The sequence below is a fragment of the Cladophialophora bantiana genome, assembly GCF_000835475.1.
Source record: "Cladophialophora bantiana CBS 173.52 unplaced genomic scaffold supercont1.20, whole genome shotgun sequence".
Taxonomy (NCBI): domain Eukaryota; kingdom Fungi; phylum Ascomycota; class Eurotiomycetes; order Chaetothyriales; family Herpotrichiellaceae; genus Cladophialophora; species Cladophialophora bantiana.
Genome location: NW_015971594.1, coordinates 660,480 through 673,659, shown reverse-complemented (window position 1 = coordinate 673,659; position 13,180 = coordinate 660,480). Strand labels below are relative to the sequence as shown.

General features: G+C 52.0%; 4 protein-coding genes across 4 annotated transcripts; 2 read left to right on the top strand and 2 right to left on the bottom strand.

Annotated features, from left to right (window-relative positions):
* Positions 1 to 3,666: 3,666 nt before the first annotated feature.
* On the top strand, positions 3,667 to 5,205 carry Z519_11074 (uncharacterized protein; the record flags this gene model as incomplete). Its single annotated transcript, XM_016768787.1, has 1 exon — positions 3,667 to 5,205. One exon carries the CDS (start codon positions 3,667 to 3,669, stop codon positions 5,203 to 5,205), a length of 1,539 nt encoding a protein of 512 aa, XP_016615174.1.
* Positions 5,206 to 8,239: 3,034 nt separating this feature from the next.
* Positions 8,240 to 9,061, bottom strand: Z519_11073 (uncharacterized protein; the record flags this gene model as incomplete). Its single annotated transcript, XM_016768786.1, has 1 exon — positions 8,240 to 9,061. One exon carries the CDS (start codon positions 9,059 to 9,061, stop codon positions 8,240 to 8,242), a length of 822 nt encoding a protein of 273 aa, XP_016615173.1.
* Positions 9,062 to 9,169: 108 nt separating this feature from the next.
* Positions 9,170 to 10,014, bottom strand: Z519_11072 (uncharacterized protein; the record flags this gene model as incomplete). The annotated part of the gene is given in 3 exon segments (XM_016768785.1): positions 9,170 to 9,561; positions 9,617 to 9,633; positions 9,638 to 10,014. Coding segments are annotated over 3 exon segments (786 nt in total).
* Positions 10,015 to 11,189: 1,175 nt separating this feature from the next.
* Positions 11,190 to 12,469, top strand: Z519_11071 (uncharacterized protein; the record flags this gene model as incomplete). Its single annotated transcript, XM_016768784.1, has 2 exons — positions 11,190 to 12,135; positions 12,195 to 12,469. The coding sequence occupies 2 exons, from the start codon at positions 11,190 to 11,192 to the stop codon at positions 12,467 to 12,469; spliced, it is 1,221 nt and encodes a 406-aa protein (XP_016615171.1).
* Positions 12,470 to 13,180: the final 711 nt, after the last annotated feature.

Sequence of the window (13,180 nt, the reverse complement as noted above, 5' to 3'; positions counted from 1 at the left end):
TTCCTGGGCACGCATCTATAGGCTGAGTAACCGAACAACCGAAACAAGTTCGATGCTGATCACCTTAGGAGGCGCCCGCCAGGCTTTGTCGGGTTAAGCAGGGCCCCGCAGCTATTACCCCTACAGATCGCTCCCGCCCCTTCGCTGCCTCATCATCCAGATTGCTCTTTGGAAAGAGATGGGATGGAACTCAGGATCGCTAGGGCAATCACGAAGAAATGACCCTTGCGCAAAAAAGGCATGCAGTTGCTACAAGTGCAGGGACCCATCGGACACAGTCTTGACAGCTTTGCCTACAGGTCATACAAAACCCAGATATGGAGAATTTGTACAATCACGCTCGTCAGTCCTCACCTTTGGCTGCTTCCCCCCTTGTACCGGAGTAATGTCGCCTCACACGGCCCCAGAGAATGGATCCGAATGCACATGAAATCTAAACAGCAAGCCTGTGCCCCCAAAGCCCAGGTCCACTTTGATGTTGCGTCACCTGGGTTAGCCGTGGAATTATCAGTGGTTGGTTTTTTCAGAAGACTTTTTTTGCCGGACTTCTCAGCTTATTGGTAAGGAGATATTCGAGATATGGATCTCGACACCAACATATCCATGCGCAGTCACCTTACAGGTATGGTGTACGGAGAACGGAGTACACATGCGCAACTGTCTCGTGAATGCCGACGCAACGGCTCCATTCCGGCTCAGCTCGCCCATGAGGCGAGCAGCGACGACAAAGAAACGGAGTAAGAGCCACTGATTATGTACGAGTAGTCGGCCACTCACGCCGTCGGCTCTACTGTAGGTCGATTACACAGAGCCATGCGAATTCTCTTCTCACATGCAACACTTTGGCATCGAGCCATGGTGCATGCAATCACCCACCGAAGAAAAGCTGCTGCAGAACAATGTTTCAAGCCCTCCGCACCAGCGAATAATATTCTCAGGGGATCAACCAAATGATTCCTTTGCCGTGCTCTCACATCCCAGGTCTCCGCATGACTCAAACTTTGATTCTTAATGACTTGCTCTTCCATCATGTGTCTATTTTGCCGACAATGTGGTGCTCCCGGGTCATTTTCTCGCTTGTCCGACTCCCATGGATGCCCCGTTCGCATTGAGCGTTTTTCTTGACGAGCTTCAAGTGAAAATCGGTGGGAAAGGGAAACCTATAATGAGAGCGATCATGTTGCCCAAAATCCCTGATTCCCTTGCAACTTCGAATGCAATAATCAGGCACAGATGGCTCGTAGCCAACCAATGTGTCCGCACAAGTCCTTCAGCGATGTTCCTCTAGGAAGAGGAGACTTCTTGGAGGGCGAGGTCGGTCATAGTCTGGATGCCAATCCTCGACATTTTGGCTTCGGGCATTGGCTTGAAAACGCTTTCCACACTCCCTAAGTTACTGAATGGTCGCCGCGGCTTCGGTTTGTCCATACGCAGATAATGTCTTCTAGGTGCGGGGAGGAAGTTCTGCGGGCATACAGAGGTCCAAATTGCATGATTATTCTCGCCTTGCAGCTTTAGTCACACTCACTGCTCAAGGTGACTTAACTATTGATCTCAATAAGCAGAAACAACGGGATCAACCGTCCCTCCCCTCGGGCTAAAGAGACACCTTCTCGTGCTCTCCTGTTTCTCCTCTGGTTGGTGAATTCGTGCTTGGGGCTCTACGCTGTACGAAGCGGTCCTGCAAAAACTGCGGGGCCGTGGCTGGGGTTCCCTGGGACCTCTGGTGGCTCCCATTGTGTACCTCGTACGGAGTACACTGGAGCAGACGCGGATGCAGCGCTGATCGCTGCCGAGCAGACGTGATCGACCAACTTTGCACCCGCCGACAGGCACCATTCCCTCTGGGAAATCCCAAGGACTCAGTGTCTGATATTGCGGGAGGTTGGGACTTGGACTCAGTTCTGCATGTCACTGCTGCAGATGGAGGCGGCAACAATCTAGGGTCATGCTAGCAGCTACCCCAGCATTGGATCTAACCCCTCTCGATCATTCCGATCCAACTCTGGCAAGGATGATGTTGGTGCAAAAGCCCTGGGATCAGAAGCAACAAGGATCAGGCTTCAGTTATGGCAGTCAACCTACAAGTACAATCCAATGCACCTTGCCTCGCCTCCAATATCACATGACCCAAGATTGAAGCCGCGGATGATCACCTCACTCCGAGTCGAAATCTTCTTGGTGCGGCACTGTGGACAAACAACTGGGCAACCAATCTTTGTCGTCACCATATGAAACAGGCAAATACGACACAAGGGTTTCATCAAGAAATGTTCAGGGCAATGGGATCAAGGCCTTAAGAGGTCGGCTGGTCTCCAGGAATTTGATTGTTCCGACAAGAGCAGGGATCATGCAATTTGAATATCTGGAAGGCGATCTGCTACTCCACAGTTTTAGCAGCATTATCGTTCAGAGATCAGCAGTGCCAGGATCATGGCGGTAGTGCAACCTGACCGCATTTCTACATATCCAAGCTTTTGCTCACGAACGCACCAGGTTCCAAACAGCTCAGGATACATCGACGTGACATAAGCTCAGAGACCGATGAACGCTCCGGGTTGCTGAACTTGTTCTGCGGTGCGACTTGATGGGCAGGTGATTATCTTCACACGGCAAGGGCTGCAACGTGTTCAGACCCGAGCGATGCCAGTTCACCATTTTCCTCGGAACGTTACGTGCCAGACGCGGACGTATCTTATGTGTCAAAATTGTCCAAGAGCCCATTCTGATCCCTCTTCTAATAAAAAGGTCGTAGGGATCGACTGACCGCTTGTTGAGGGCATTCGAGCTCGCCAGGATGTTGTACAGACCTGTTTAAGAACCCGACTGAGCTAGCGTCCCCTGCTGCCGTACCACGCTCGGGATGTCAACGCAGATTCACCATGAGACCGTCACATTGCGCAGCCGTTTCCGAGAGCGAAGACGCCAAACGTCTGGTTTGTGTAGCTGTTCACGGCAAAAGCAACGAGAAGCAAAGGAGAGCGTGGACCGGCTAAGTTGCTTCGTTGCTTCCCAGTGCCTCGCTCGGAGGATCCATCAAGTCCTATTGACGCTTCCAATAAAAGTCAACTCCGCGAAGGTAAAGCTTTGTTGCTCGACTCCTACATACTGTACGTCCGTGTTGCCAGATTGCGCGGCGGCTGACAAGCACGCGTTTTCCATTGAATCAGGCAACCCAGGCGAAATGGCGTTGCGCCTTGCACTTGGTTGGCAGAGCTGGGCACTAGGCCTCCTATCTGCTCTGTCCCGCCATTAGGGCTTACACCGCCATTACTAATTAGCCTCGTGCTAAGCTTTTCTTGGCCCTGGTTGCCAATGCTTGTGCCAATTGGACTTTCCCGTCGTGGACCATCTCGCGAAGCGTGCTAATTGGGGACGGGAGGCAGTGTTGAAAGCCCCAAGCTTCAATCTTTTCGCGCTCCTAACCTCGAATGGCACGGATTTCGTCGCTGCCTGTGTACTTCTGTTCAGCTGCGGATCGGTTTGGGGTAGATATATACCTATATAATCTCAGAGATCCCAAACTCAAAGAACACTTCGGCAGAGGAACGCCACTTACTCTGTGAAGCATTCCAGAACACCCCTCAACCTGCGTCGCTTCAGAACAAGTCATTATTATATTCCAATCTCGAAGTGAACCCCGCACTCCCCCTCGGTCTTCCAGTTATGCCTATCATCAGCAGGCTCGTGAAAGGCATCGGCGCAGGAATTGGAGCAGCATCGGAAGCCATTGCAGACCACAAAGAAAAGAAGGCCGCGAGAGAGCGTGGGATTTCTCCTAATCCTCTAGGCGAAAGTGAGGCAGGTGAAAGCTCTAGGTTTAGGACTAACCCCGGCGCCAACACCAGCCATTTTGGGGAGAAGAAATCTCATACCCAGGATGACGAGGGCGCTGACGACGACGATTCCTCGAGCGTGAGCAGTTCCGATTTGGACAACGATAGGGCGGAATGGGCCCTCGATGAGGCAGCCGAGGAGCTGAGCCAACCACCTCCTACATACGAGCAAGCAGCGGCTACAAGCCCTGCATCGGACGAAGAAGTTGCGAGGGCCTTTTTGCACGAGCACAAGATCGCTCCAAGCCCCACTCAGACCTTCAAACCGCTCCCATGTCCAGTTATTCTTCCTCAGCGTCGACCCAAGGACAAATCGCGGGGATTCGTTCGGGCGTATGCGCCTCTGCTGGGCGAGTGTGCTGGCATAGATCAAAAGACCTTCATCGATTTCATCAACGACCTGGACAGAGCCTCAAAAGCCAGCCCCGTCTTCGATGTCATCAACGTGGCCTGCTTTGCCGTGGGAATGGTGCCTAATCCGATCATCATGGCCGTCACCATCGCGATACAGGTCGCCAGCGAAACAGGCAAAGAGATCCAGTCCCGCTATCGCCGCAATACGTACCTCGATCAAATTAACGAATCGCTCTTCAAACCCCGCGGTCTGTACTGCATGATCATGACCTTCAAGCCCGACAACCCGCATGACCCGATTCTCGGCATGAACCTGATGAACACGGGCCTCAGCTCGACCGATCAAGCACTCGTCAAAGCGACCTCAATCCCCGACTCGGAACTTAAGCAAAAGCTCGCCAAGATTCGCCTCACCTCGGGCGTCAGCCGGGGCGAGCTGTCTCTCCCTGAATCCGCGCCATTGATCTATCCAGCGCTTGATGCCGCTGCTCAAGCAGCGCTAGACAGTGCAGGAGGGACCTCGGGCGCCACTCAAAGCGTACTCCCACAAAGCGTGAAGGACAAGCTGCATTCCTCCTCCGGCTTCCTAGCGAGTTATCTCGATCGCCGCGCACAGGCGTCCTACGCGGGGATGCACCCAGACAGCAAACTGGTGATGCCTCCGCCGGAAAAGAAATTTGCTTCGCGATTCGCAGACCCCAACCACCCGGCCAACTCGGGTACCATCCTCGGGCTGCTCACAGGCGGCCACTTCGACCCGAAGGCCAAGCGGAGAGGTCGCAGGGCCCAGCGGCGGGCGAGGAGGAGAGGGTACGAATTGAGCGAGACAGACGTCAGGAACGCGGAGATGGGCAGACTGCCGAGGAGGAACAAAGGGCTGATCCGACGCGTCTTGCACAAGGATATACTCTATTTGATCGTGGTCAACTTGCCCAGTGAGAGTGAGATGCGCGAGAACATGCTACGGCTTGAGAGGGTGAAGAGTGACGGGAATGGAAATAAAGCGTGGGCTTGAAAGGCGGAGCGAGTTTAGGAAGGCCTAGAAGAGGGGGGAGATGAGGATCGAGATCATCTCCCGACAAGGTAGACTTCCTTGTCGCCGTCGTCGCCATCGTTTATTATCATTGGTTTTGGCTCGCCAAATCAGTTATATAGCTAGACGTCATCCCTTCGTCAGTTGTCAACAATTGGACTTGCTTTGTAGGATAACAGGGCAACGAACCGAGCCCCGGGGAATTTGTGAGATTTATCCAGGACAACGCCCTGCACAGCTGGGCGGCGAAAGAGGGACTCCAGCTATGGCATCGGGCGCTTCGCTGAAAACATCCATGCGCTCTGTACACGGAATTGACCCTGACCGCCGTAGCATTATTTCTCGTGCCAGTGGCTGTCTGAGACGAGGGAAGGGCAGGAAGCAGGGCCGGAACTGAGTACGGCTCGTGTCTGTTGGTGTTGTGGACAGAATCCGACGGGACCACCGATTCGTACTGTGTTAGCTTTCCTGGGATCCTCAGACCGAGGCCGGTGTTGGAGGCAAGCCATGGTAAGCAAATAGCCGTACAAGGCTATCAAAGACCCATATCCCCGGGAGGCTTCGCACCGTGGTCGGGCGATCTGTGCATTCGAGTCGATAATGAAGATTATAATGCTTCAAGGGCGCGCGAAGAGAGGCGGAAATGAACGTCCAGGAGCTCCAGGCAACAAGCAAAGAAGACACGGCTGATGAGTTGTTGCTATTCAGCAGAGTTGGCAAATTGGAGCACGTCGTTGACATTGAACTTTCGACGCAAACAACACAAGGTTGTGTCCCCTCGGAGCCAACTCGTAAATTCCCTGGCGCGTGGAAAAATCGGCTCAAAGGACCATCACAATTCCAACTAGCAGCAAGTATAAACTCGTATTCGACCGCGTATAACGGGCGTCCCTCATAGGGGGAGGGGGTAACAACTCGGTGTACTGAGTAGTACAGGCTTTCACTTGTACTTTCATCTCGTGCAGCCGCTAACCATTCCCGGTTAGCCTTGCGGTGCAGCCAATTAATATCCGCGAGTGGAGGTTCGGTATCGACTTCCACCTTTTAACATCGCTTGAGCAGCAAGTCTGCGTCTTTGCCTTTGAATATGCTCCGTTATAATAGTTGAGCGCTTACGCAGGAGGCATTCCGTGAAAGACGGGAGTTTGCTGCACGACACCTTTGTGTCCAGGTGAAGATGAATTCCAAATTCGCCCTAGTTATCCAGATGCAGAAGCACGTCGAAAGAGATTCAACACCTGCTTGATGATGCCGTTAGAGCATCCTCTGAAGGCTTAATGGTGGGGATGCTCAACACGGAAGAATCGGCCTACTAGGAAAATACTTGTGCATGGTGGAGGCGGATAAATTGCCAGAAAAAGGAAAAAAAAAAGAGAAGAGCAGAGAGGGGAGAGGGTTTTGGTTTGTTTGTTTGAGGTTCTGTGACTAACCTGCACGCGGAAATGTATACCAGAACCGCCTCCAAGCCTCAAGAGCCTGCGCTCTTTCATATATCTATATTGCTTGACATTGTGCTCCGGAACACACCTAGAAAGATTCCAACGAGCCTCGATTTCTTATCCGATGGTGCGTCCGGATTGGTCATTGATCAAGCTACCTGATGCTCGCATGCCTGTCGTGTTGGAGTCTCCTGAGCATTTATTTATCCCGTCTTTCAGCGACACTCATGTCGAAATGGTTGTCAGAGTGGGAAGACAACACTGACTTGTTACTGCCTAAATCTTGCCTGGTGTAAATTATCAGCCCGGGTTGTTTGCCGAGGTTCGCTTCAGAGTTTCAACAACGGATCAGGGGGGGGCATTCTATCGTCAAAGAGGTTCCCCTAGACGCCCAGATTTTTCTTCGATCAGGAGTTCAAGGGCGCAACGACGATATGGAGGCCGTCGTAGGCGACACGTCTTACCTTCACGTGCCACCAGACGCAATCTTCATCACCAGCCATAGGATCGTGAGCGTGATCCTCAGCGTCAGGCTTGTGACTTTAAAGACGGTGGTCATATTCACCCTCAAGCTGACTGCCAGCAGCCACCATGCAGTCGCAATACAGGAAGCACCTAGCGAAGGGAAATTTGTCGAGCGTGAGGTAAATAAGCATATGCACGTCTGGCCAGGGCGCAGCACAACCAGCACGAATCTGGTAGCCCGACGATGGCCAAGAATAGGTCGCCTGCATGTGCAGTCGGGCTTGAATTGAGTGTGCATATCTGTCCTTCAGGTGCGTACAGGACTCCGTCTCGGGGTCAGTCTTTACTTGGTTACGCCTGGAAAAGAAAAAAACAAGAAAAGCGACAGGTGAGGTGTAGTTCTTCACTTCCCCTGTTCCTCATCTCTCATTCTTCGGGGCCTGGAGTCGGACCCGGGCCATGCACACCAGGCATCCAATAGCTGGGAGCAGGAGAACGAGGCTAGAACAAAACCAGAGGATGGGAGAGAGAATCAGTGTGAGAATACCCTTACAATGCGTTTTTAACTCTTTAGAGCATATGTCATCATCGCCTTTATCGTGTTTTGTTGTCTCAAAACTCATCTATTCTCCAATCTTGCTGCTCCTCGCCTTGGCATCCCATCGACAGTCGGCAGGATTTACCCAAAAGCGCAGGGATATGTTGGTCCACGTCTGGGAGATGTTTCTCCGAAGATTGAGCGGGCATGAAGGAGTGAATGAGGAAACGATTGAAGCAACTGCCACATGTCTCCGTCTTCCAGGGCTCGATGAAAAATATCCTGTCCATCGATAAGCTTCATGTCCTAGACCTACGTTCCCAATCAAAGCCATGCATATGGAACAAAGGTCCGCCAAAGCTCTTAGTTGTCCTTTGAACGGCCAGGTTTGGCTGTAGGGAGCAACCTTGATTGATTCCGCTGTGTTTCAGAGGAAACTGAAGGGGATTGGACTAAGGAAATTCATCAGCTGTGTTGTGCCGCCCAGAACCTAGGGCCAAGTCCAGCCCTTCTGTTTAGAGGCGGATGCTGTTGTAATGTGTTTTTCCAAAAAGGCCGACCGGATTGTTCGTTTCTAAGCAGAGTTGAATAGCTTAGAAACTCCCGCAGTGTCATAATGACCCGCTTTACGCATAACATTTGCATAGCGGTCGCCGCGTTTAGGGAATCGCCCTTTCTTGGGGATAGTGAAGATGAACGTCATGATATGTCCGTCCAGAGACAGGATCAGATCATACTCGAGGTAGAACCACTCGGCATTAGTTGGTCCCCGCTCCCGAGGAAATAGTCGAGCTTCTTCCGACGAGATACGGAAGGAGAGCGGTGCCGGCATAGCCTGAATGTCGACGGTCGGATCGTCTATCCATAGACCATCCTGAGAAAGGGTGTCTGAGTAGTAGAGTTGCTCTTGGATCAACCAACTTCCATCCTCCATGTCATCGGGGATAAGGCCCCGCCAGCCCTGAAAAGGCGCGGAGGAAAACCGTTGAGGATGGAAACCTTGTCGGAAGAGGAAACGGGTGACGTTGACACGAACATGACCATTCTGAGGACTTGTGTACCAGCTCTCCGCCGGGTACATACGCCTGTCAATCTCGTCATGCCGTCCCACACAAAAACTTCTGCGTAAGTATCTTTCTTTGATAAGATCTCTTTCAGCAGATGGCAGCACGGCCCCATGTGCAACAGTGAGAGACCCCGACGCGGCCTCAGGGGGAAGAGTAACTGGGATCGCGTAGCGGAAAAGACTTCTTAGACCGCCGGAATATCGGTTGCGAATTTGGCCGAGAAAGTATCGGTTTTGGCTGACGCCTCCCACCACAATAATCTCGTCAATGCCTTGTACCGCCCCTTGCGAGGTCTGCCTTTCGAGACTTTTGATGGCGGTATCAAGCATAAGGACGATTTTCCCAAGACAAGGCGCGAAAGCGTTCTTGATATCTTCCGGCTAAAGGACCACCTTGTTTCCCCCGCGGAGCCTAAATTCTGGTATGTCTGGGAGGCCCTAAATCCGGAGGTAGATAGTTTCTCTTCCTTCGAATCGTAGCTTCTCCTTCTCGAACTTCTTAGCTATCTTGAGTTCAAACGACTGTCGGTCACTGGGTCCATTGCTCCTCTGTGTTGCTCTCAGTACTCGGTCGATGTCGCGAATATCCCTCATGATCTGTTGAGTAGCTATTTGGTTGACAAAGGCTCCGCCGCACCAGGCGGTTTTGGCTTCCTCAGGAATGCCAACCTCCCGTAGTTGTAGGGGTTGTTGCTCGACCACTTCCCAAACTTGATGATCCGCGGAACCAGCGCCAACATCAGAAATTAGATATCTCTTCCCGATGATTGACTGGCCATCGGCGCGTGATTTGAAGAGATGATGGATTAAGGCTGAAGCACGCTCGGCCACTGGGTAAGGGTTGGGTATACCCGCCGCTTTCGCCGCAGCTACCACCTATCGCACCTGTCTGGGAGTTGGTCCTACCGGTAATGGCAACGAAACGTGAATTTGCACGTTTCCCGGTGGGTTCCAAGCTTTGTAGAGCTCGCGGTTGTCGCGAACGGGTCAACCAAGGCTTCCATGGGTCTTTGCAATGAAATAAAGGACATAGCGACCATGTAGTCGGAGTAAAGTGACAGGGTTTCCAGTTGGTAATCGTCAGCATCCTCGCCGCAAGACTGTAAGCTGTTCTTGAGCTCGACTTTTCTCATTTCGGTGAGACTTCGTGAGAGTTCTTGCTGAGGTGTTCGTTGGGAAAGGATTTGCGCGTCGAACAAAGAAGCTTTCAGGTGCCGAATGACCTGCGACTGCTTGATTCCTTCAGTCCTAAGCTCCTGCTCGACCTCGTCTCCCCATATCATTTGCCCCTCGTCTTTGAAAGCGACTTGACTTGGAACGGAGTTTTCATAGTTTTGCCACTGGACAGTTGTCGGGGCGTCCGCTGGTGGTCCGGAGTTGGCCTTTTTGTCGTATTGGAGGAGAAATGATGCCTTTGTACGTTCGACGCCGGTGTCTAGTGCGATGTGAACTTCACGAAGAGATTGAAGGACCGGTTGACATTGATCATCATGAGACAGACTCTCAAGCTCCGGGATGTCCCAAGTTCTGGAGACGGAGCTCTGTTCTCTCTGCTGGACCTCGGTGGTAACCCGGATCGATTTCGCTGGACGCGCCCCCTGGCAATATGGGAAGAGGGAGGTTCACACGTCAATCCCTTGTTCCTACACTGAGCGTATGGGCTGGAGGATGTTGAATTTGTCCTGGAACAGTGTCGTCTGGGGTTTGTTGGTAGCTGAACCTCAATGTAATTGAGTAATTTTCTCAAAGGGTATTCACATGAGAAATGAAGCAATTATTGCTGGCTGGTATGTTGGGACTTAGCCGTGTGGTTGAAGTGGATGTGAGGTTCGGCTGAGAGTTGCGTATAACTCGATTGCTGTGGGTAGACGAGATGGGAGGGAACAATGGTCGGGAATCTCGCACTTTCTACGTCTCGAATGGTGATTAATATGCAGAATTTCCACGGGCAATCGAGAAGAAAGTGAGGTGAGGATTGAGAAATAAGGCAGATGAGTGCGGTGTAGACGTGTGGAAGTCACGCCGAGCGAGCAGGAGCCTGACCAACCAAGTGAATTCTGGAGATGCTTCCACGGAATCTGAGGCCAATTGTTGTCTTTCTTTGTTTGCTGGTGGGAGCTAGTCCCCACAAACATCTCGATCGCTTAAGCAGTGGGCAGATGCACAGTCCCAAGTGTGTAGCACCATCCAGGGAATACAAAAGAGTGAATAGTCGAAACGAGACAGTGAATGGCACTGGGGAAGATGAACAGGACCTGTGAAGTAGGTAGGCTTATGGGTTCTCAGATACTAGTAACTTCTCTTCCATCTCATTTTCACCTCACTTCCCTCTCGTTCCCTACTTCTATCTCACTCCGTGCCTGTGTCTTTCTCTCGTTGGCCCGAGTCTTCTTCATAGCTACCCCTCTCTTACATCACCTCTAGTTCAGAGCTCAACCCGTCACCGCCCTCTCTTACAATGTGTTACTGGACCAAACCAGAGGAGGTTCTCCTTTGCGATGTCCTAGACAGCCTCCTTTCTCAGTCAACTTTCTCTACCGTTGCCCAGCTCGCGGCAGAAGTTCGGTTAAAGTTTCAAGATACAACTGAAGAGGCAGAGTCTGCCTTCACCAAGGAGCAGATCACGAATAAAATTGTGGGTTTGGGCCGCAGCCACGGGCTGAAGCTAGATAGGCTTCTCCGGAATTGGGCGGACTACGGGCCAAAAATGAGAGACTATTTTGAGGGCGGCAAACGAAAATCTACATACCCACATCAGACCGACAACACGCTGAACGAAGGTTCAACTTTCAATCTTGAAGACCCTGGAGAGAGTCCTGCCCAGGGTGATGGCGGCGAAACATTGCGTCTTTCTCTTTCAAATGAGGCGGGCCAAACTTCTCATGCTACGTCGACATCAAGTTCTCCTTCCGATAGCATCTCGGTTGACTTTCGGGACGCCGAAGCCGAAAGAAAACCCCCAGTTCATTCCAGTCCAATCGATCTCGAAGAATGGGAGTCGCAATTTCTCCTCCGTCCTCGAGAGCACCGCGGCAGCACGGGCTACGAGCCTCCTCTTCCAAAGCGACATATCCAGAACGTCCTGCAAAAAACCATGCAACAGATTGACGAAACCTTCGTTCACATCATACAGGGCACTAGGATCGTGACGCCAACTTCGTCAAGGCTGACGGGTGAGCCGCTGAAGCTGACTCGTTTGTTGGTTGATTCGTCCGCCGATGGACAGACAGAACGACGCCTGAAGGCTTTGATCGCCGGGCCTCATATGTCCGAACGGGCCCTGTTTCGTGCTTACACTGCTGCGACGATATACGAATGGGCGCTGAAGTCGTTCGACGCCAAACTCACACATATCCCCTCGTCCGACTGTGAACAATGTACAATTCTCAATATCTGCGAGGATTGTACGTGCCAGCCACCGTCCCCTTCTGTTCTTAGCGTGAATAACTGACGTAAGCGACAGGTAACCACGAAATCGCTCGGAGTGTGAGTGTGAAGAGAGTCAACCAATACATCGACAAGGTCATTAGGCTTGCGCTGCCATCCAGCGCGTCGGAACTTCAGGAGAAGCATTACAACGTCCTTATCAGAATATCGGCCCCGGCGGTCAGAGAAGGAAAGTCGATGGCAGGCGAAGGGTTTGAATTCCAAGATCGACAACTGCGCGAGTGGCAAGAGCACGTCCAAACCGCTCTCCTCGAGCTGCTGGACACGAGGGCCACCATGGCCAAGTACTGACTATTGTACGGCTTCAGGCTCCCGGCAGTCGGACATCCGTTCGAGGCGGAATGGATGGAACCAGCTCATCCAGAGGATGAAGCATTCGGTAAGAGTGACCTGGTGTATGTGTGTCTCCGTCCCGCTGTATTTTCCCATGACATGTCTCTCCTGCCCTGGTGATGCTTGAAGGCTACGAGCCGGACTTGACGATGACTTGATCTCCTCTGTGAAACGGCATGGACACGTTGGAAATCCTCGAGGTACTCCAGTCTCTTCACTATTTATGTTAGCCAGAGAATATCGCCGGCGATTCGTGAGCCTAGACCTCTAAGTCTTGAGTGAGAGGAAATGGCAGGAACTGTATTTGTTGAATCGAGGGCTTTCAGAGTCGCAGGGTACTTGACCGTAGTAGAGCGAGGGGAAGGAGTTGGTGAGCTCTTCGGTCAGCACAACTTTGATGGAAAACACTACATACCAGGACGCTCTCAATTTAATGCTCCCTGTCAGCCGCGATGCCACGGACATCCATGGGGATATCCTGGTACTCTTTCTCTCTCACCCCTTCACACCCTGTAGCTCATCCCATTAGGCATCACCACGATCACTAGTCGACGCTCCGCCCCACACATCCAGCATCTATTTCCCTGATCAATGTTGCACGCCCTATCGATTCCCTCATTTTTTTGTCTTTCTTTCTTTGTTATACTTTGTTTCTTTGGGAAAGGGTCA